Here is a 24,724-nt window from a genome sequence, read left to right as displayed (position 1 = left end):
AACTATAACAATTCTGCACTAACCTACATGTAGTCTATAGAACAACATACAGCAAAACAGCAATTCGTGGAGAATATTGGATTATGGCCTGAGTGTAATGCCATAACGCCACTTTATTAAAGCAGAAACTAATAACGTCTACAAAAAGAGAAACTGAAAATGTAAACTAGAGAAGGCTGTGCCAGGGGGGCGAGAAAAAACCTACCCTAAAAAACCCTGTGGGGAAAAACGGATAGGAAATCTGGGGCGGGCCAGGCATGACTTAGTCCCCGCCGAGACTACTAATTAACTAATTTATCATAAACAAATGAAATCTGAAACTAAAGAGCAATAGATCGAGCAACTTTTAAGTGATCATTAACAGTGTGCTTAATGTATCTGTTCTTTGAAATGGCACATTTCCAGCCGGCGTGCATGTTCAGCAGATCAGCAGAAATACTCCTACACGGAGGATTTGAAGTGGCGTCAGACTTGATATTGTGTGTGCCATAACTAGCAATGTCATCTACAAATGATTTAACGTATTTCCTAAATTCCTCTCTAAGCGTCGTGTATGAAACGCCTTTAGTAGCATGAAAATACATTGTACTCCTTATACTTAGATTTAACAATTTGTCTGACGAGGGGGGAAGATGACTCACTAGATGAAGGAAGAAGCTTGAGTAACCTCTCAGTAATAGAAACCGGGCAAGAAGCCTTATGAGACCTTGCTGGGAGGGATGTATCCCCCTCCCCATACTGATCATTCTTGTGTTTCAGAATGAAAACTGACATGTATTCACTGCAAATAGAGACATCTTTAGCAGACAAATTATGAATTTAGTCCATACGGTAAAACCCAGCGAAGCCAACCAGGAGAATGGAAAGAAAAAGAATAACAGTGAGAGAACTACTAGAAATATAATGATCAGCGATCCTACAAACTGTGTCAACGGATAAAGGCCCTTTGGGCTGAACGGGATGTGCAAGTTTCCTTCTAGCCCCCTCTAAGGATGACTTAACAAGGGGGTGACTAGTAGGGCATTCTACTTTCCCGGCCAGACTAAAGAACTGACTCTATAGAAGATATCCCCGTATTATTGCTAACTAAAATTGCAGTAAGCTCGCTAATGAAGAGTGCGACATGCAGAGGCTTTTCTGGAATAACTTGAATGCCAATCTTAGAAGCTGCGCATTGACGCCACTTCAGCCAGCCACATCTGTATTTCTGCACGGTGGAAGGAGCCCTGGACTCCAGCTGTAAATGGAGAAGGTTTGGAACAAGCCTATGCAAAGATGGATTGACCAGAGAATTTGCATCATGCCAAATCCCCGATTGCAGAACGTCTACAAGAAATAAAATGAAATAAAATAAGAGTAAGCAAAAAACAAAAGGTAGAATAACATAAAAAAGGAGATACATAATACAAACAGAAAATGAGATGCCATAAAAACCATCATAACTGCCCAAGAGATACTGCCAAATCAGGCAAAACACAATAAAATAGCAAATGCGGCAGAAGAACAATTTAGCCCAAAATGTGTACAGTCAAAACAACAATGCCAAATCTGGCAAGAGGTGCAAAACAAATGGAGGTCAAACTACTGACCAAAATGACACTGCCAAATCAGGCAAAACACAACGAGGCTAAACTAAAAGATCAGCAACAACAAGCTGAGGAGTAGAGCTGAAAGATAGGAGACGTGCATGGTAAACAAGGATGATAAAAGCTCACCTAAAATCTACCCGTAAGGCTAACATTCTGAATCTTGGGCAACCACAGAAGACCGAGGGACGTGCCTTGTAAATTTGCCTCCGGCCGGGACCTTCCAACAAGAGGACCTTCCAACAAGAGGTCCTTCTATACAAGGAAGCTCAAACACTCCCTTAACAAAAGACTTGAACTGGGAAGAGCTGTCATGCAAAAAGGGCCAAAAATAGGCTGAAGGCCACTGTGGGACGATCAAAGTGCCGTAACCTGTTTTAACAGAAGGCACAATGGCACTCACAGGAGGGCAGACCCAATTGCTCTTGTCTCTACAATCCTGGGCCAAGACGTCAACAAAAACAAAAAATGTGCAGAAGAAGGGGATGGAACAGCACCCTATCCCATTAGAGTTTCCCGTTTCCAAAAAGCAGCCCAGTTTAATTTCCTCAACCTGTAAAATTCAAAAAAGCAAAAAGAATGCTATGCACACACAAGTACACAGTGCAGACCTATTTTTTTTACATTTCTGACATAACTAACTCATCATCTTACAGTGGTAAAAATCTCAAAAGAAATCAATGTTGGAAAATTTTCGCACGCACATCGTTAAAGAGTTTAAAATGAGGATATTTTGTTTTTTGACAGAAATAGACTGGAGCCAAGAGAGTTTCTTGGCAACGACACTGTGGGTGTCATTTAGTTTCTTTTTTGATGTATACATGTATGTCTGGTGCCAAGTTTGAAGAACACTGCTCCAATATTTCCAGAGGTATTCTTATATTCAGTATTTTACCATTTTAGTTACAAACCTCATGAGATCATCACTTTCCTAATTAGCATAACACAAAAACATCAATATCTCTAAAGTGAAAAAGATAGTCCAAAAAGGAAAATGCCATTCCTCTGTATATTGAAAAGCCTTTCAAATAAGCAGCAATTATTATTATTTTTATTTCATAGGCACTTTAATTAAGAAGTGATGTTTAGATGTTTCATTCCTGACATCAATATGTGTCAACAATAATTACTTTGAGACTGAGAAAAGTTGAATGTTTTGATAAATTAATCTTATAAACATTTTGTGTATTGGGTTTGTTAACTTTGAGACAAAGCAATGGTTTCTCACCTCACGTAATTTCAAGACCAATTTTGTGTTTGGTTTAGTCTCACTTGACTGCTGACTGAGACTACTGGCGTATTTTTTCTGAGTCATTTTCCAGAAAATAAGCTACTTTTTCTTTTTTCTTCCTGCTTCTTGTACCTGTTCAATGCCTCAACAAGACTTTTTTGTACCTTATCTTTCGCCCAGTCACATGTCATATTATCTATATTCTCAAAACTTTCTGCCATTTGAAAACACAGAGGAAAAACTGTGTAATGACGACGTCATTTGTGCGTCTGGCCTCTAATAGATCATAGGCAAGAACCAATTAAAATGCCCAAATAATTTGGGTTATTATATAAAAGCACATACATATATGCACATACGCGTATACAGTATATGCGTGTATGCCTCATTAGTATGTATGAGCCAACTTATTGTTTCTTCTCTTAACAGGTTGTTGTTTCAATGGCTTAACAGCTTGCCGCAGAGTGAGAGAGAGTTTTATTAATTTTGAATATGCGTATACAGTATATGCGCTTACGCTTTCAGACTAGACTAGCTGAAACAAGCATTTTGCAATTGGGCACTCCATTGAAACAGAGAGTATTTTGCCATTAAATAGAAATTTGCTGCTTTCTGCAAAATAGGAGCGGGGATACATGCTCCAACAATTCCATCATCAAAGAGCAAACAATTTGTGCCATGTACAACCGAAAGTTTTTTGACAGAAAATGAACACAGTTTGTTCAAGCGACCTGCTGGCACATGCCAGATTACAGAACTTTTACTTGCTGAAAAAATTGTAAACTCAGTGTAAACTGCATGTCATGGAAACTTTGGTAAAGACTCCATTTTTCACAGAAGAGTATGTAACCATTAGAATAAACGATTTGTGCCAAATAGAAAGGTAGATGTCTTTTCAGTTTGGATGAGAGACTTATTCGGAACTAATGTAGTCAATAAACATTTAGCAAACAACTTGCTGATGCATCACAGCTGATACACAGAACTTTTCCTTGTAGAAAATTAGCTTAACATGAGTAGCACGCTATAAAAACTTTGATCAATAATTTTCATCAAGGAAAGACTATTTCTATTGTTTGAAGAACAATTTGTGTCAAACAGAGCGGGAGATATAATTTTTTCGATGAGAGATCTTATCGGAGTGCTTCAGACGATAAACGTTTTGCAAGCAACTTGCTGACACGTACCGATACACTCAACCATAGCAAATGGCTGATGAGTGTGTGTACGGGTGAAGTGTATATATCCATATTTTGCACGCAACTACAAGGAACAAACCCAACTTTTACCACGGGACTCTGTAAAATAGATATTTTTCTGCAAAGACTGAAAGAGAAAGTTGCTACCACATGTATACATGAAGTGTTTTGATCAAAATAATAGAAATCATAACATCCCCTCTGGGCATACCCCAGGCATTGACTAGTTGATATGCCCTGGAGGGGAGAATTTGATGTTACTCTACAGAGCACTATAATGTAAAGGGCAAGGTACAATTCTTGACTAACTAACTAAGTAACTAACTAAGTTCCCTGATTATTTTGTTTGTTGTGTTATCCAGTCCATCATTCTCATGTACCTGTAGTTACTGTAAATTTGTTGCTCTTTTTACCTTTCCTGTTTAGAATTATCATGGCTGATCAACAGGTCGAAATTCTCCAAAAACTGGAGAAGATGGGTAACCTTGAGTCTGTGGTTACAGAACAAAAGATAAGGATTGAGAAACTCAGGACAACTTATGAAACTTTAAAAGCTGAACATCTACAGCTACAAGATGTGAGTTATAAGATAAGGTGTCCTGTACCTTGAGTTCATACATGAGCTACTTAGTCAGACATACTGTAACAGTCATTATAACTGGAATTGTTGATGTGATGTACCATCTGCATCCTGTGCGCTGCAATACAAATAATAAACTTTAAAAACTACAGTTGTACTTCATCCAAATGAAAGTTACAGCCTTACTTATAGTGTTTCTGTGTTCGTTTAGTCAAGACAACCTATCACGATAGTTTGTCGTGATGGATGATCTACATGTATCTGTGCCTGTATTTATACACAGACCAATGATCAGAAGAACTACTCTACTGTTCTTTGCCAAGGTTTGTTCCAGATGCACTGTAGATGATTTGTCTCATACAGTGTAAATCGAGCCAGTAAGTGAATATGAAATGTATTTTTGAAAGTGCTCACACCATAAAATGTTACATGTTTGTCAAAAGCTTGTGTTACATGTGGCCCTTGTGTTTCTATCAAGTTATGGAAGTACAGGCTTAGCACACACTTTCTTAAAGGCTGTCCAGTGTAAGAGACTGCTTTCAGTTTTTTAAAGGTTTAAATTTCTTAGCTCAATGATAGGAAACAGAGAGAAATTGAAGAAGCAAGAGAGGAGATCAAGAAAATCCAGGAACAAAGTCAAGAAGCTGTGCAAAGGATGAGGGATGAAAGAGACGTGAAGATACGAGAATGTGAAGAGATCAGAGCACAGGTCAGTTTCTTTCATGTGAAAGTTTTAACCCATTGACTCTTGTGCTGGCCGTAACCGGCCGTGACGAGCCTTAGCCTTTGTTCCAATTGGCATCATCTATCCTCAACTTCTGCGGGAGGAAAAGATATTTCCAATGGTTCTCAAAATTTTGATTTCTGTACATGCTTGAGCAAAACTGTGGTAAAACGTGATGCTAATGGAAAGAAAGGCATGCTGTCATGTTGCAAATGCCTTTTTGAGTAGATTGGAGTTAATTTGGCCCATATCCAGCCTGAAAATCTCCAAAATGTCCAAAAAATGCGGTTTTGGCAAAAAGCTCCGGGAGTTAATGGGTTAAAAGGATACATTGTATCTTTGAGAATCTTTATTTGTCAGATATTCAAGGTTGCATTGATACATGTATGGTATTGTTAGACGCTTCTCTACAATGATCTTTCAACATTGTATGCCTGTAATAATTAAGTTATTCTTTAAGATTCCGGTGGAATTTTCATCAAATCTTTGAAAATTGTGTAGAATCCTTGCAAAGATCTCATCATTCTGTGCATATGTACAAGAATCTTTGCTATGAGATCCTCTCCAAAATCTCTGCAAGCTAATGGACCAGTGAGTTTTTAGATCCACAGCTGTCCTAAAGCAGATATGTCCAGGATTGAACGCTAATGAGATTCAAATTCCTTATAATAAGCATCACAAAGTGTCCTAATCGGTAAAAAGTCACTAAAACACACACAATTCTGTCAAATATGAGTAATATGAAAATGTCAAATAACCCTGCCAAATATGAAGTACTAATTAAACAATGTACTTGCATTCAATCCTGGACATTAGTGTCCTAAAGGGCTGTAACCCATAACACCCGTAACACATGTTACGGGTGAGTACCTGTATGCTTGATTTTCCCTTGATGCTATGGGTGAAATTGGTTGTTGATAGAATTCACCCACAATGTAATGGGTGTGGAGAATAAAGCTATACCTAAAACTTATTGACAGCCCTGAGATCTTACTAAGGGTTTTTTAAGGACCTTGAATTCCCTTTTAATCTTATTTTACCTTTGGCCAGTCTTTGAAGATCTTTTCATTCTACAATCATTTATAAGACTCTTTGACTACCAGTATGCTAATGGAAGGATAAATATGTATTCTGTGATAGTTTTGAAACTGTCTGTGAAGAGAAGGGTTGGAAATTTAATAAAAAGAGTCATTTTGTCAACAAGTTTCCATGTAGAAACATGTTTGCTCATGAAGTATTTTGGCTGAGTAATAAGATCTACTGCATAATTTGTAGAAACATGTAGAACTGAACATTGTTTGCTCTTGAAGTGTTTTTGTTGACTAATAAGGACCACTGTTATTTTTAGTTTCTGACCTTGCATTGTGAGGTCACAGGCAGCTTTTGTCAGTATATCAATCATGTAACGGTTTTATTATAAAAACAAAATTGCAACTCCATACGACTTGCTTTTTATTTGCTTTCAAAAGCCTAATGTATTTAATTTATATTATACATTTAATACTTTGGGTAGATAGATAGATAGATAGATAGATAACCTTTATTTTAAAACGATGAGTATTAAAGCTACATGAGCTTGTGGGGTCGTTTGCAATTAACTAATCGCTAAGTAACTAAAAACTAAAAACTAGGGGTATTTAAAGAAAAAATGTTTGAACTTAAGTCAGCGATATATACAATAAGAGATTGTCAGCATAAGTTTTTAAGTATATACAAAGTCATCTTTTCTAAAATTACAAGTGGATGCAGACGTTATCTTAAAGCTGAATTCATTAAAATTAACTAGAAATTTGAGCTTTAGCCTAAGGTCACGATATGGAACATTTTTTGTCAGAGCACTACAGTTGTTGGTCACTGCATTCCACAGGACTGAGCCTCTGAACGCGACAGAGTCTTTCATGTAACGTGTGTTGAAGCGGGGAACAATTAAAGAAGCCCAGGTCCGGGTTGAATAATTTGTGGCCCGTTTCTTAAAAATCAGATCGATTAATGTGACAGGTAACCTATCGTGAAAAGCTTTATGAAAACAGATAAAAATGGCTGATTTATAATAAATAGACAGAGTGGGCCATTGGGCCCGTTGTAGGACATCAACAGAAGCCATGTCTTTCGGCAAGTTAAAAATAAGCCTCACAGCCCTGCAGTGGAGTCTTTCCAGGAACTGAAATAAGTCGTAGTTGCAGCAAGATCCCCATAGTATAAGACCATAGGTCACTGAGGGCAAAATGACCTTAAAATAGAGATCCTGACGAACGTTCCTAGGGAGAAATCTCGAGTGGTTAAAATCTTGCCCAAGCCAACAATGTAGAGTAAAAGTAATTCCATGAACCTGTGTACATGAACATTATTTCATTGTTTTGTTGGCAATTGAGAATTGCAGTGGAGTTTTCTCATTTACTGGTCACCTACAGCTTGGTTGACTGGCTTGAACATGTTCCGTTTACTGAGGCTCTTTTTAAAATATAAGGTTATGACGGCACAGTAATTTCTTGAAGATAATTCTGCCCATCATGTAACAGTCAACAGAATTGCAACTCTGCAGAATTTTACTTGATTTTTATTTGCTTTCAAAAGCCCACATATAATAAAAATTATTCATAAACATGTATAATACATGTATAACACTTTGGGTTAAAATCTTGCCCAAGCCAACAATGTGGAGTGAAAGTAATTCCATGAACCTGTGTACATGTCATTTATTAGTCACGTACAGTGTGGTTGACCCTTGAACATGTTCTATTTACTGGGGCTTTTTTTTTTTTTTACAATATACAGTAAGGTTATGAATGCAATGTAATTTTTTGAAAATAATTGTTATTAAATATTTTCAATATCTTGCAGGTGGTTACTCCTCAGAGAATGGAGCTGTTAAGGGTGAAGTTACGGGAAGAAGTTGAAGGACCCTACAAAGAGGTACAAATTAATGTACATGTACAACGTACACCCTTGACATACAAGAAACAGCACTTAACAGTAACATGAAAATTAATAATGCTAAAGCACACTTTTTACATACAATACAGATTGAATGTAAACCCGTTGACAATATATAAGTACAGGTATGTATGATGTAGCTGGTGTTCCTGGTCTGATGAAGAACAGATGAAAATAACCTGTTCAATAATATTATTTTTTACAATAACTGTGTAATTTCTTGCACGCTGATTGGCTCATTTTTATCATCAATAAGAATACAGACGGATAAAATTTTAATTGATACAAGCCTTCAACAGTTCAACTTTCAGTTGTCAAACTGTCAACATTTTAACCAATGGGATTTAATTGACTTTTTTAAGTAGCCAATCAGAAAGTGAAAAAATCTATTGACAATGTTCACGTCATTTTGAATAAAATTCACTTATCTTTGTTTATGGCAAGTTTACAGTGTCTTTTCCCTCATTTATTCCCGGCATTTGACCATTTTGGGGTCTTGTTATTGTAAAAAACAAATTGATGTCAGTTTTTTATGCATCTGTCCTCTCATCGGGTCGTGGTTCCACAGTCACTTTCATTGACAATAATATGATGCAATTTATCATCAATAAGAGGGCAGATGCATAAAAAACTGATGTCAATTTGTTAAATTGAGTTCACTTTATTAATCATGAACATGATTCATTAGGGCTTTTGCTACTCAAAGTCCTTTCCATTTCATAAACTGCACTCAGACATGTACATGTACATTGGTACAATGTATGTTTAATGCCTTATACATGAATGTGAGCCACTTGTATAGTGTTTTCCAAAATACATAAAGCATTTATTCTTACTGTAAAAACAGAGATAAAATTAGCTGTTTTTCATTATCTTTATAGAGATATGAATCAATGGAAACTGAAATTGATAAGTACCGAAGGTGAGTTACATGTAGACATTACAGGAATGTCAGATTTTTAACCACTTTTAACCTACTGTAGGTTGTCTTAAGTAAGTGTCCATGAATCCATTGGTTCTGGTACTAGAAATTAAACAATTTATTATTATTATTATTATTATTATTATAATATTAATTGTCAAATTAGAGGTCCCTGAACATCTGAATAGTGCATTGTAGTTTCAAGGAACTACAGACGTGTAAACCTCCAGAGAAGTAAAATTATGGAAAAGAGTGATTGTACAGATTATACAGTCATATGTATAAATCATCAGCAGCGTGGCTGAGTAGTTAGGGCGCTGGACTTGAAATCTGAAGGTCACAGATTCAAGCCTGCTCCGACCACTAAGCTGGAGTTGTTCCTTGGGTAGATGCTATTTCAGCTCCTCTGTTATGCTAGCTTTTAAAATTAATAGCCAACTGCTCTGCCTCCTGCCAGTTCGGATTTTTAAACCTATAATTGTGTTTAGTTGATTTATTTGTTTCTTTTAGTGCGAGTGGCATGCCCAGGAACTAGCTAGGTGTAGCTAAGCACATTGACCACTATAAACAACAACCTTTGGACATTTTTTTTTTTTTTTTGTAAAATGGCAAATTTGAAAGCGGTGACCAATGTTTTCAAGCTGTGCCATCCATGCAAGCCCCTCATATTGATATCGTACATTGCAAACATTACAGAGTCTGTGAACTAAGAAGTCTTGTCAGGTTACTGTATGGTCTGTAATACATGTACAGTTTACCTTACATTAATATACAAATGAATGAATAATATTAAGGTAACCTCAGGCAATTTGTCAGTAAGAAAATGTTGTTATGGTTTTCCAATAGTGACTTCAACAAGCTACGATATGATTATTCCTTCCTGAAGTCTGAATATGAACATGAACAGGTTAATAGATCTTTAATTGTCATTATTACATGTAGTCTTCTTCGAAAGTTAAGAGCATATACTTGTAAGATCTAATAAAGAATTCATCTGTACATGTACAAAATACCAAATTCATGGTGCGTAAAGGAGTGACACTCTACAGGGCTTGAAAAAACTTGAAATCCATCTTGTCCTTCGGACAAGTAGCTCTCAAATTTTGCTTGCCCTGGGCAAGTCATAGTTTACTGTCTTTCTTTTACTTACATGTATTTGGCAGACAACTAGCCTAGGCCCTTGCCCATTGGGCAAGCGAGAATGAAACTTACTTGCCCTACAGGAGAATCCACTTGTTCCATAGTATCATGTCAACCCTGTCAACCCGGGGTATGCAATCGATGGAAATCGATGATCGAAAAACCAATCGATCAATCGATATCAATCGATAAAATTAGTTAATTGGTATCGAGTGGTATCGGTCAATCGATCATCAATCGATAACCACACAAAAACCGTTCATCGATTGCATCAATTGGCACAGCAACCTCGAACCTGTCTGATCATCCGCCATTTTTAGGAAGCCCAGGGGACGAAATTGTTAAAATAATTCCGACCCAGTCGCAAAGAATATACCCCGTTGCACGTGTACTTGAATTACCCACTTGCCCGTCATTGCCTTTCCGTGTCATTCTTCCGTGTCTATGCAAGAAGTCCGGGAAGAGGCTTTACTGAATATAAGGTGCATCGCTAAAGGCTATCATCTTTGCTGTTTTGAGATGAACGTCCGTGAAGTATTTACTGCTGACAAGAAAAGAGGAGAACGCGGAAACGCGTTTAAAGTTGTTAACTAAGCGAGAACGGGAACAAACTTTTGAGTTTTCAAAAGAAGATGAGTACCTGTGGACGGGGCGTTGAAGAGAAAGAAGAGAGTCTTGTTCTCCTGTTAACGTTCAAAGGATTAAACTGAAATCTGTTAACAATTGCTGCGTACAAAGATGGGATATTTATGCGCCGATTCCTTCACTGCGCAACCAATCAATACCAATCGATATCAATTTCTTCATCGATTGTTATTGAAAATCGATACCCATCGATAACCACATGAATCTTCGCCATCGCTTGGTCATCGATTATCAATATCAATCGATTAATCGATATCGATTGGCATTGATTGATATCGATTGTCATTGATTATCGATGTCATCGATTGGATACCCCGGGTGTCAACTAATGATCAACTCCCTTAACGATCAAAAAAAAAAAAAATTAAGCCCAGTTTTGCATGCTGTTTATAAGTCTAATTTTGTTTATCTACACTTTGTAGCAACTAATTATGATTTGAGCTACATCAGAACATGCTTTACAGATTAAAACGAAGGTGTAGTTGGCCTTTATACACGTGGGATGGTTTCAGTAAGATTAAGAAGTATGGCTGGTGTATGGTCAGGATGAAAACAGCTGGCCATTAACCCATTATAAGACGTGGCCTTTAGCGTAGTCTGTTCAGTAACTGTGACAAATTTTTTTGAGTATTGATTTGAACAAGATCTTTCCATTTGAAAACTGTTAAACTTACAGATACATGTATTGTAAGGCTGTGTGGCAGGTGTTCCCTGCATATAGCTACAGAAAACGTGGAATCTGAAACAGGTGTACTTTTAGACCTCTTTCCTTGAAATGTGGCATGATAACTAAATTCACATGGAGAATGTGCTTTGTAGTTTTATGGGGGTGGATGCAGTCATGATACCCCTTGATTTTTGTTTTCTAATCATGTTATGCAGGACTTTCTATATTTTATAACTTTATCTAATATTTATTTAATACCCTTCTGCTAAAACTCAGGCACAACACAAACAGATTATTGAAGAGCTGCAAGCTCACCACGACATGGAGGTACAGTGCGTTTTGAGTTTTTCTTCTTTGTTTCTTGGTGTCAGTTAGTGTGCCATAATCATTCTGGTTTGTGGTACTGTGAAGTATCCAAATTTGAGTGTTCTTGATGTGCACTGATCTGTACCAAGACCTACAGCTGTAATTAATATTCCTTTACTATGGCTCTCACTCTTGGTTAGTCAAGACATAAAAAAAATCAATCAAAAAACAAATACCTTTCTGTTCTGGGAATGAATACTGTAATATTTGGTTTGAAGATGACATCACTCAAGAAGAGAGAGATTCACTAGTGCAAAAATTGCAGCAAGAGGGACCCACAGATGTACAAAGGACAAGAACATTACAAAGAGAAAATGCTCAGGTGTGTTCATTTAATTTACTCAAAAAAGCAACATATTGAAATAAAGGTGCTCTGCAAGAATAACGTACCATTACAACTTACAGTGTCAGGTTTTCCATTTTCGTGGTTCACAACATAAGTGTTTGGTAAGGTACTTTAAATTCCAATTTATGCCATGTACTGCAGGTGTACATGGTAACTATTGTCCTGGTGTGCTTGAATTTATTGGTAACTGTATTGGAATTTGCTATCACAGCTTCACATGAAGATCAAGGGCCTTTTGAGTGAACTGGATGAAATCAGAGCACAACGAGAAACAGCTGGCTTACAGTCTGACCATGTAAGGGTAACAACACAGGTTTTACATTGCAGAGAGATACAGGGTTCCTTTCTCGTTAACATGCAACAAAAGCCAAGTTTACTCTTATTAGGGAATTTGGTGAACTAACGAGAGAAGCGTAAGCATGGCTTGTAGTGTAGTTGAGAACAACTCTAGCCCCTTGAGTTGTCTCCAAACCTCCAAGTATGTCCATAACTTGATGGATGCACAGAATGAATGGTGTCTTTTATTAAACAGTACCAGTGATGAACAATAAGTTATAAACAACTTTTGTTTGTTATTGTAATCAAAATTCTTGAAATACTGTACACACTGATTCAAACGTTAGGAAGACCTTTACTATTGTTCTCTATATCCAATATTACACTATAATGTATTTTTTTTTTTGCTGAGAGGAAACAAAAAAAGTCTGCTTTGTAGCAACAACATATTTCGCACACTTGGGTCTTTTTACAGGGCATGAACATGGTCATGGAGGTGCACACACACCACTGATTTAGACCAGATTGCCTGCTATGGTCACGTTTTTTGTTAATTCTGTTAAAAGCCATGGTGCGGTTTGTCTCCCAGTTTCATGGAGGTCATGTCTTCAAGACTTGTCGCCGTTTGTTAAGGTGCAGGGCATGTTGTTGACATTGCATCTCGGTAGCGGGTCCCATTGTAGTTAATGCATTCAGATCAAAAATCCTCAAATATTTGGTGACATACATCATCTCCCTGCTCTGACCTACATGTAATCTTTGTCTGTGCATTAATTTTAGTGCAATGTGAAGAGTTTGAAAGGAAACAAGATTGGATAATTTAACAATACGCAATTTTTATTTTGGACCTGTTTACCTTTAGGTATCCAGATTGCAAGCAAGGCAGCTGACAGAAATGACTGCTAAGTGTAAATCTCTCGAGGTACAAAATGTACAGTGATTATGTTGCAGGCTAGCTTACACATGTAACTTTTATACCTAACTGGTACAACGATGTGACCAGCAATTGTAATGACATTGTTTTCTTTTTTTGTAGACTGAGCGTGACTCTTTAAAGCTACAATGTCAAACTTTACAGGAAGAATTAGAGAAAAACAATGAAGCACAGGTTAGAATAAACATGTCTATTAATACAGTATGTAAGATAAGGTACTTTGTTGTTCATATACATATTGAAGTGTGCAAAGTTGAACACATTTATCGTTATGGTCCTTCCGTATTCACCAATCAGAAGTGTTGCCACTGAACCATTGGAGATTCTTGGGAGAGTGTGGCCATGCCAATACAATTAATGAGCATCAAATTAGTTAAATAAAGCTGGGTACTGATCATAAACATGATTAAATTTGTAATTTGGTGTTAATTTTTTACAAACCAGTGCTTTAACAAATCAGAGAAAAAGATATTACACTGCAGTTAGCTACCCAGATTTATCAGATGAACTGCATTATTCATTGTTTGTTGTTATACATGTATGATACCCACTGTTTAACACTCATTGTTTAAATGTAGAAGTAAGCATTTTTATTATTCTGACTTATGTCGTGTTTTTGTGAATAAGTATGCGATTGTTTTGGTGTTTTTAGGATGAGATGACGACAGAAATAAACAGACTGGAAAAAGAGACTATGTCACAGAAAAGGTAATGAGAAATACATGTATTGCATCATGCATATACATGTATCTTAATTTATACCATGCCATAGAAAATACAGCCAATCAGAATACAGGAAAGCTGTTGCTTATTCGACGGTATTACATCCAACCTTCCCATCATGCACTGCGCGTATGTCACACTGATTGTGCTGGCCACTGTACTTTCTATGGCATGGTATAAAATAGTTATGAATGCTCTCTCATATTATACCATGGAATGTCCTACTTGTCACTTGTATTTTCTTGATATACACACTCGCTTAAAGACTTGTGTGTATACCGAGAAAATACAAATGACTCGTGGGATATTCCATGGTATACCACTCAAAAGTGTTGCGTAACTGGTATATTTTGCAAAGCTGCTGCTGAACATAATTGCATTTTAACGGTTCTTATTTCCTGTTCTCAGCCAAATGGAAGAAATGTCACACAAACACAAGGTCGAATTGAGCAATTTAAAGATGAGGTTTGTTCATTTGTTCATACATGATAAACTGTCTGTTTACCTTGTTGAAAAGACGATAATTTGCTGTTTATAAGAAGGCCTAATGATTTGCAGGAACACATTTTAAAACCTGTCAGCGTTAACAATATTTTCACTCATGGTTGGCATGTCAGCTTTGAGCTCATCAAACTTTAGCACAACTGGTAAAACATATAGGTATCGTACACATGTACAATGACTTCTGATCTTGGGTGAGGCAAGTATTGGTTGAGTTCCCTTCAGTGCAAGTTTTTTGAGCAAGCCAAACGTAAAGAGAGAATAAGCCCAGCGGAAGTGATACTCTGCATGTTCAGTATTAATAGCAGATTCCATGACCCAACTTTCAGCAAGCAGAATGGACATTTGATCATTGACCAGTTTGTCAGTAGAATAAACAGATAATTATACTGACTCTGTCTGATAATCAACACACTTTTCATAATAAATTGTCCTAACGATAAAGGTTTAACATGATGAGATAAAACAACTAATATTACTGAGGATCAAGCGATACTTGCAGTTACACATGTATGGTTAAAGTAGTATTTCTCACACTCACTGCATTTCATGTCTTAGTTTAATGAAGAACAAAGGAGACTTAGAAAGAGACCGTGATGAACTGAAAGCAGAAATTGAAAGTCATAACAACAAAGTTCAGGTTTTAGAAAGAACAACAGAACATCTAAAGAAAATAATTGATGAAAAGGTAAGTAACATTCAACTCTAGGGTAATCTCACCAATGTACAGGCACAAAATGCAATCACAACATGCTTTGGTTTTTACCACAGAGCGTTTTAATTTTGTTGTTGTTTAACATGTAAAATTTCTCAGCTGATGAGTTATATTGTACTTAATGTCATTACATGTATACATTTCTATACTGAACATCCAACTCAGATCCATTTATAGAGTTAAAAAAGGCGCTATCATAAGCAGTTTCTACAGTTTGTGACGGTTTAAGGTTCCCAGCAATGGGATGCAAAATATGAATTTCTGGTCATTGATTGAGTGAGTTCAGTTTGAATCCAAGGTGTATTAGATTCAAACTGATGGTAAATTACTGAGATCAGGACAGAGATACCCTCTCTTGAGACACAGTAAAATTTTAAAATCTTATTGTTCTCGAGATCATTGTAATTGCGTTGTTGAAAGTTTGTGTTGCTGAGTAACTACATGCTGTTTAACCAGGAACATGAACTGAGTAAACGTGTGCAGTCAGCAAGAGAAGCAGAATGGGAGAAAATCACTCAGCTCGAACAAGCGAAGCTTCAGGTCAGTATAATGGAATAATATGGTTCAACAGTATTCTATGTGTTTCACAACACTCCCATTCATACTCAGTTGAAACACATGTAAGATTTGGGAATAATGATTGACCAACGGACTAAGCTAAGATTTCCGTAGATTAGGGGAGGTCTAACGGTACGACCCACACGATGATTGTGGAGGGGTGGGTCGATCCCTTCTCCGCGCTTCGCTGTGTGAACGGAGTGAACGAGTCGCCTCCGTATTTGTTGTAGAGCTATTAGGGACCTTAAGATACGAGGACGGGAAGGCCAGGACGGCAACGGCAGTGGAAGCGGGAAACTTTGGCGGGTCCCGTCGTGTCGCCAAAAACGAAATGCTTAAGACGTGCATTTTCGCAAAGGACAGCGACGTCAATAATTCGAACCTCGCGCAAGCTATTCACAGAAGCAATGACATCCATTAGACTATAAAAGAGATGGTAGAAATCTTATCCTATTAGGCTTAAACGATAGTGAACAGCGATGCTGAATTTCTTTTTTTTACAATGAAGCGAAGCAAACATCTGTCAATATTTTAATAGAGAATCCAGAATTTCCGTATGAAAAAATATTAAGCGAACAATCTGATCGACCTGCTTCAGATGACATTTTACCACCAGAGCGTTTGAGAATTCTCTCGCCGAAGAATCCTGACTTTTGGTGAACGTTTCAATTTCCATCTGTAATTGTAACAAGCATTATAAAAATAAAACAAACGTTGCATCAAGTTCCGGGTAGTATAAAAAAACAACTAAACATCAGTTTGAAAATGTGTATTTTATTTGCTCGATAGATGCTCTATGGCATTTATTCGTACAACATTTTATCGACTGTACTTACACTGATGTATTCTCAATGCATACAGTTTGTATTGAACTTGCACACTCGTGATAGCGTCTGAACAGTGACTGCAGAAACACAAACGAACAGACGAGGAATAGTTTTATTCACATTTTCGTATCTCAGCGTAGTATTCTACACTACAATCACGAAAAATGTGAACCTTATTAACATTCCTATTAATATAACGGAAAATAAAGTCGATTGGAACAGTTATCGGGGCAAAACAAGTGCAAAATACTCACGTTTTCGATATGACGGCTAGTCGGGTGAAATGGCGTCCTCGACGAGATGAGGACGGCTGAGAGATGAGTCGAGAGTTCTCGTGCGCATGCCCGGTTGAGTTAATTTACTTCCGGTAGCCGTCCTAGCTCGTTCCGTCCTGATATCTTAAGGTGCCTATTATGTGACCAGTGCAAAGAATGCTTGCTTAGTCGAGAATACTGCAGTATTGTTACGTATTTCAACTTTGCATATTACTATGAATGTTTTGAATAGTATTTTAAAAAGAAGCGACTTTTTAAAACATTTAGTTGTAAAAAATTTCGAAAAAACTTTTCTTAAAAGCATTTAAGAAATTGGAAAAAAAAACGGTAAAAAAAAGTACAGGACGTTTCGACGTTCTCGGACGTCATTATCAAGTAAAAAAAAAAAACAGTATGAATATACTATGAAAGCAAGAAAAACAATAGTTCATTAAAAAGAAAGGTAACATAAAAATATGCTACAAGCTAAATAAAGAGTTTAGCACTGATGGAACCACTCTGAGTGTTAGGGCTAGGCCTCAGTTCTTTGATGAATAACCAGGAAGTTCTAGCTTATGTTACCTTTCTTTTTAATGAACTATTGTTTTTCTTGTATTTATAGAATATTCATACTGTTTTTTTTGACTTGATAATGACGTCCGAGAACGTCGAAACATCGTGTATTATTAAACCGCTTTGAAAAATTTCTTAAATGTTTTTAAGAAAAGTTTTTTCGCACTTTTTTTATAGCTAAGTGAATTGTATTGCAATGAAAAAGAATACTCGAAAGGATTTTCCTTTTGATTTTTTTTTTTTAACGTCATTGATTTTGTTGCTTTGTAATGTTAAACTGGAAGGTGGCTCAGAAATAAGCTCATGGCAGCTCAGCGGTACATAACTGAATCTCTCTGTATTTCTTTTTTTTCCTTTAGCTCGAGGCTAGTGTGGGACAAATGGAAAGGTATTGATCTTACTTTGCAATAATTGACAGTCTCTTAACGGCAGTGAATCGATAAGATGCGAACAAAAAAAAACCAAGGAACTTTCAAAGGGGATTGATTTGGTGTTAACTTTGCAAGAGAAGTGACATTTACAAAAGATTTCATTGTTAGTAATTCAACCCAGACTATCTTAATCTTTGTGTTAACGCAGAGCGAAAGTGGACGCTGAGGCTGCGTATCATGTTCAGATTGAGAAACTTGAAGACCAGCTCAGATCGGCCGCAGAGGTCAAGGTTTGTTAAACTGTATGCTGGCTTTTGCGTCTTACGTTCTCGTCAGTGGAAAAAGATAGCAATTCTGTTACTTTCTTTTCAGACAGTCAAATGTATCTGATTAATTTACACAAAAAGCAGTGATCAGAACTACATGTATGTAATTAAAAAATGTTGGCATTGTTAACATCCAGCCATCTTTCAATGACAATACTTGTCAGAGCTCAAACTCATTAAGAACTCATCAAGTCATCTTTAAATTGAGTCATAGTTATCCTGACCTTTCCTGGTACTTGATGATTTTATATTACCTTTTACTTCATACATGTAGTCTTTATTTCAACCAGGAAGACAAAACATTTGAGACAATATTTCACCTGATCACCAGGCAATCTAAATTACTGTACGTCAGAATTACTTTGCTACGCGTCGTATTTCCAGTACAGGTCTCGGTGTTCAATGGAAATCGAATGAAATACTGACTGACATCGAAACGAGAGAAGAGCTTATGTTCAATGTGAGACATGATTAACGAGTAGACTGGAGTTAGCGGCGTTTGGCTTCATCATTCAACGTTAGTATTGTTGTTTTGGTGATCATAAATCACTGTTTCATTTCAAATAGAACTTAGCAGAGAAGGAATGCAATCAAATGAGGACACAACTTCAAGAAACACGGAACATAGCGGATGACCTCGAGAAGGTTGGTAAATACAACTGTTGAAGAAGCACTGGAGTCATTCGTATTTCATCACTTGAGATATCATAATTCATGGTGATAAATTGTAAAGAAAGAGTTCAATTAGGTCTTGGCCACATCACTCAAGAACACGAATATAATGTTAAAACGAAGGTCAACTTCCCTGTGAGGTTTTATAAAAGTCTGCATACGAGCCAAGTGGCTCATCAGGCCGGAGCTTATCCCAGTTTTAGTAGCATGAAGCGACTAGGAGTATTTCTACTCCCCCCTGGATGGGATGCTAGTCCATCGCAGGGTTACCCCCCAGCGTTAAATTCGCCGGTACCCATTTATACACCTGGGTGGAGAGAGGCACTGTGAGAGCAAAGTGTCTTGCCCAAGAACACAACACAATGTCCCCGGTCCGGGATCGAATCCGGACCGCTAGATCCGGAGTCGAGCGCACTAATATGAGGTTTTAAAAACACCACGTAAATAAATACTGCCATATTTTGCTCTTAACAGGAAAAATCGCGAACACAAGAGTTAAAACAAAAACAGCAGCAATTACAAAACCAGTGTCAAAGGTGAGGTTTATAATTAATATAGCAGTATTAGTGTAACAAGGAACGAGTCACCATAGATATTCACCTATACAAGAAAAGAAATGCGAGCCTGATGGGCTGTTATGCTTGGAAACAATCTTTTTGTTTGATGCTAAATTCTTTTTACGCTCTTCACCAGAACAATTTATTTTACAAACAGTCTGAAGCAATGAAGTAACGTAGCAGGATTTTTCTTCTTCCAGTCTCTTGAGCAATGAACAGCAACTACTGGCAGCAAACGAAAGACTTAAAACATCGCTGGAGTTACTCAACGATGAACTAAGTAAGAATTTACTTGACAATGTCATTTTGTCTTTGTGCAGTTAATGGCAATGCTCTGGTGTTGCATCAGTTTTGTCTGACTGTATACTCTGTATTCAATACTCACTGTTGTCAAGTACATATCTCCATTTGTAACATTTCTATTCTATTCTGTATGTTTGTTTAAGGTATTGCAAGATCAGATCTTCAGAGACAGCAAGAGGAAAGTCGGAGCAGTCTTGAACAGAATAGGTATTAATTAATATACGGTATAAATTAATACTTATTAATAAATAAAATCAATAGAGCGGTTTTCAATTGAGTGTCGTAAAACCAAAACCAAACCAATTACTTACCAATTAGACTACTCAGCCAATCTCAAACCATAGTAAAACCAAAACCAAAACCAAAGTAATTGCCTAATTACTTTCGACACTCAATTGAAAACCGCTCTAAACAAATAAATAAATAAATAAATAAATAAACAAATAAATAAATAAACAAATAAATAAACAAATAAATAAATAAACAAATAAATAAATAAACAAATAAATAAATAAACAAATAAATAACAAAAGATAACCATATCGGTGGAGAAACACTTTAAGCTAAATCACGTGACAGCTAAAACTAAAATGGCTGTTTGTTGACAAGCAGTGAGTGTTTCAGAAGAAGGCGGGGGTATTTCGCGGTCATTTATTAGTGTTTTAAACATAAATGTGCATGTTAGTTGCAATTCTCCAAAAGTGCGACCAAGTCAGTTGTTGGATATACATGTACTACAGCAACAAGCCTTCGGGGGTGAGACATTTGCAATAATTACCTAGAGAACTTTCGTGAGTGCGCTCCATACGTGTAGAGCGAAAGGACTTTTCTGTTAGAATTTCTGCCTTTTAAACCAGGTTTTAGTCAAGTTGTTGTTGTTGTTGTTTTCAAATTGTTGGTACTTTTTCTTGTTTGCCATGGCGTCATTAACGTGGCTCGACCTGTATACGATACGTGATAAAGTATGTTAGATTACAACCTCCCTCTAATGCTTTAATCCTGCTAACTAGAGAGTGGGGATCTCCGTGACACTTTTTATGTCTTGTTAACATGGGAGGATTACTGTGCTAAGAGAAATTGAGTTTTCATTTAAAAAAGTTTATTTCATTGTTTACTTTTTGGTACTCAGGCAACAGTGGAAGGACGAAAAGAATGCATTGGAAAAACAGATAACTGACTTGGAGAAAAAGCTAAAAGGAAATGAAGAAAATTTAAGGAAACGTGAAAAGGAGTATAAAAAGGTATGGAAGGCGAGAAGATTTCATGTAACCTTGTAAAATCAGTCTGTCTGTTGTAGCTTTGTATGCGACTCTTAGAATAGTATGCTGTGACGTCATGGTTACTTTGTTCTTTTTCCTAAGAAAACAAAGAGTGATTCATAGATAGGTAGAGAGCCTCTAAAGCTTAAGGCTTCGATCACTACGACTGCTGCAAGAGAAGTCCATGCAGCTATCGTTGCGATCATATGGAAACAACTCTTTGAACAGCAGTCGCAATGATTGTTGCCGGGATAGATTTCTCTCCAGACATTGTAGCCATCGTTGGGATGAAAGATATACCAGAGTGCATTGCATCACTGTTTGATCCAAGCCCTGTCGGACATTGTGTTTTAATATTGAAAGGACTCGTGGTGATCTTATGCAAACCAACCCTGAAGGAGCTCAGTCACGGTTTGCACATTTTGAAAAGTTTAGCCTAAATTTTTCAAATTCGTCGTTTGCAATCCGTGTCAATCTTCGCCATCCGTGTTCCTTTATGCATGGTTTAATATTATCTCTTTGATGTTTTTCTATCTGAGTAAACTATTATTTTAAAGTTTCCTTCCATGTAAAGGAGATTATGTACGTGGCCAAAAGAAAAAGACAAAACACCGTGACTGAGCTTCTTTAAGAAATCAACTGATACGCCAGGCAGTTTATAAAGCACATATCTTATCCTGTTTACAACTGACAGATTGTCTTTATAATATTGAAAATTTTTCAGCCTTCGAGTAACTCCCTGAGTTCGTTTCAATGTTGTTAAATGTTTTCTTCTCCACAGAAATCCAAGAAACACAAAGAAGAAATGAGTCAACTTCACGACAAGATGCAAGTTTTAGAGGCAAAAGAAGAACAACTGAAACTGGAGAGAGATTCAGTCAAGTAAGTGCTTGAGCAACATATATCATTATCGTGTTACTTTTGATGGTTATCGTGTGATCTTTGTTTCACAGTATTCCTCGTTTGCTTTTACTAATGAACAAGCTCGTCAGATTGCTTAAAACAGATTGATTTTTTAAAATTACTTCAAACTACTCTATACCAATATTTATTGAGAGAACTTTGGTTGCTCGACGGATTGATCATGGAGCATTTCTTTTTTCTTGCAGAAAACATTTGGAGCTGGAGAATGAGAAGATAAAGAGACAGTTTGAGAAGGTACAGGTGTAACTATTGTAATGTTGTAATCTGTTAAGGATTTTATTAATTCATTTCTATTTTTAGTTGCTTAGGGCACCCTTTGATAACAGCATTTGCTGACGGGTTTACCCTGGTTAAATTAAAATATGTTCTGATCATTATTATTAGAACTCAATGAAAAGTCAGAGTTCTTTCCTTTTCTTCGTTCTGGTTAAGGCGGTGCTCCAAATGAACTACACTTCATATGCAGCTACATTTCATTATCTTTAAAGCTAACTTTATTATAACAAAATTCACATGCTGGTTTGCCTGGCGGCTTAGCAACTCAACATACATCGTATTTGATGTAAATAACCCTAGAATTTCCTTCTTATGTTAGCCCTAGAAAGGTTAGTTTTTTAACCTAGTCATAGATTTTAATAATTGCATCTTTTAGTTAGGTTTTTATTCTTTTTAATCATATGCAATTGTACGCGGATTGAGAATTCTAAATTCTAAATGCGCAATAAGAACCTTATTATTATTATTATTATTATTATTATTATTATTATTATTATTATTATTATTATTATTATTATTGTTAAAATGGGACCTCTAACGGCAATGACAAATTTTCTTGAATTTGGTGGAATTCGTTCCAACGACATCCCAATTAAATCATCATTCCTCTACAGACTGAGATATGAGGCCAAACGGTAGAAAGTGGTGGGTAATTAAGCGGGTAATTGGCGGCCAGGCCTTATACCTTCTGAGGGTTCCTTTCAAAATTTCCAATGACTGGAAACGTAACTATTAAACTGCTACACTCAGCTGCTAAACACAAGGCTTTGTTTCTTTTTTCACAGTTCAGGAAAAGACAGAATCGTTTCAAGAGTGTTCTAGACAGTAGCCAGGGTATTGGGTTGGCGTTTATTCCTACATCTAGTTCACCTGTACCATTTAACACCTCTGTAGATCAGGTAACTTTACATGTCATCAGTTTACTACTGTTCCCAGCAAGGTTGTCCAACAAAAGAGTGTGAACAAGCTCGGTATTATCATAATACCCTTCAGCTTTGTTGGTTTACTACCTCCTTTACCGTGGTTTCATCGAAGCTCGCGTGTTTCATTGCGAAGGATGACAACAGGTATCCATGTTTTCTCTTCCATCAAGCTGAAACGCCGTGAACGTCGATGTAGCAGCGGCGGTATGCCATCACCAACCGTAATATTGTTCGGTATGACACTGTTGCACACTTTCTTTGGACCCTACACGATATAGCTCTGGGCAGCCCAAGGTTATTGTATTAATGTAGATTTCCTTGTGGTTTTCTTCTGTTCATTTATTTCCTTTATGCGCGCCGATGAAATTGGATTTCTTAGCTCGTGTTCTATTGAGATCAACCGTTTCAACCGCAACCGGTTTGAGTTGATACGGTTGACGTTTCTCAGTAGAACACTTTTCCAACCGTTTTCGGTTGAAACGCGGTAATTCCTGGGAATAGCCCTTACGTGAGCTACAATCACGCGACATAATCACGCAAATGCTTTTTCAACCTGGTTTGCGTCCGGTTGAAAAAGTTGATCTACCAAACCAACCGAAAAGGGTTTTTTCCTAATGGAACACGAAAAAACCCAACTAACGGTTCATCCCAATGGAACATAGCCTTAGATGTAGAAGTCTTAGTATTGTGAAGTAAGCAGAATGATCTTCACGGTTCTATTTGTAATTCAAGCGATTGTAAGAAGCCTGAAGGAAAATCCGTACTGCTCTGCCAACTGAGCTATTGCCTATTTCATATGTTTTAGTGTGAAGAATAAAATGCCACGTATGATACGTAAATCATAGACACAAAGAGACATCCTGCACTCTTGGTTTCTTTTAGGATCGACAGCAACGTGATATCGTAACAGTACGGGAACGACTTGAAGAGCTTGAGGAGAACCAAAAACATATCAGCGACTTATTGACGAACTCAGAGAGACCCACAGGGGACATGAGTATCAGCTAACAGCACGCTGCTGATGTAATCACCATGCCTCGAGTCGACACTATAATGAAATACTGTATTTATTCCTTGCTTTCCAAAGGGAGAATAGACCAATTTCGATATATTAAAATTCAGCGTAAAACAATAGACCTCAGTACGAGGCTCTGGGAAATAAATACAGAGTTTGTGGGGTTTATTCCAAGAGCCTCGTTCTGAGGTCTGTTGTTAATATCTGGAAATTGGTCTATTTTCAATGAAAGATCAGAACGTGTTTGTAATACATTCAGTGCTGCAGTTCTTTTGAAAAATGTGTAACATTTTTATCAAAGCGTGTATGATTTAAGAAAAAAGAAAATGGAGTGTTTTAGGTTCATTTACGCCAGCATTAGCATTAAAATATGAAATGTATTTTATTTTTTACAGAA

General features: G+C 36.9%; 1 protein-coding gene and 1 pseudogene across 1 annotated transcript; one reads left to right on the top strand and one right to left on the bottom strand.

Moving 5' to 3' along the window:
* LOC145470470 (uncharacterized) overlaps window positions 1-2,901 on the bottom strand; it is a 5,514-nt pseudogene extending 2,613 nt beyond the window's left edge.
* A 1,541-nt stretch (window positions 2,902-4,442) lies between these two features.
* Window positions 4,443-24,724, top strand: LOC145480051 (centrosomal protein of 83 kDa-like). The gene is made up of 25 exons (XM_081458541.1): window positions 4,443-4,593; window positions 5,165-5,305; window positions 8,162-8,233; window positions 9,136-9,176; window positions 10,023-10,083; window positions 11,905-11,971; window positions 12,228-12,316; window positions 12,552-12,635; window positions 13,479-13,538; window positions 13,653-13,724; window positions 14,203-14,258; window positions 14,682-14,738; window positions 15,333-15,462; window positions 15,946-16,029; window positions 18,061-18,089; window positions 18,281-18,362; window positions 18,966-19,043; window positions 19,545-19,606; window positions 19,828-19,907; window positions 20,074-20,137; window positions 21,060-21,171; window positions 21,971-22,071; window positions 22,299-22,347; window positions 23,175-23,288; window positions 24,195-24,724. The coding sequence occupies exons 1-25, from the start codon at window positions 4,450-4,452 to the stop codon at window positions 24,318-24,320; spliced, it is 2,055 nt and encodes a 684-aa protein (XP_081314667.1). The 5' UTR covers window positions 4,443-4,449; the 3' UTR covers window positions 24,321-24,724.

This window comes from Orbicella franksi, chromosome 2 (genome assembly GCF_964199315.1).
Source record: "Orbicella franksi chromosome 2, jaOrbFran1.1, whole genome shotgun sequence".
Lineage (NCBI taxonomy): Eukaryota > Metazoa > Cnidaria > Anthozoa > Scleractinia > Merulinidae > Orbicella > Orbicella franksi.
Note: the sequence above shows the minus strand (reverse complement) of the source record. Positions and strands in the feature narration are given on the sequence as shown.

What these genes read in the sequence shown, in the direction of transcription:
- LOC145480051 (XM_081458541.1), top strand. Translation starts at nt 4,450, where the DNA reads ATGGCTGATCAACAGGTCGAAATTCTCCAAAAACTGGAGAAGATGGGT. An exon ending in GTGAAGAGATCAGAGCACAG is followed by an intron (nt 5,306 to 8,161) that starts GTCAGTTTCTTT and finishes AATATCTTGCAG; the next exon opens with GTGGTTACTCCTCAGAGAAT. An exon ending in AGAAAAACAATGAAGCACAG is followed by an intron (nt 13,725 to 14,202) that starts GTTAGAATAAAC and finishes TGGTGTTTTTAG; the next exon opens with GATGAGATGACGACAGAAAT.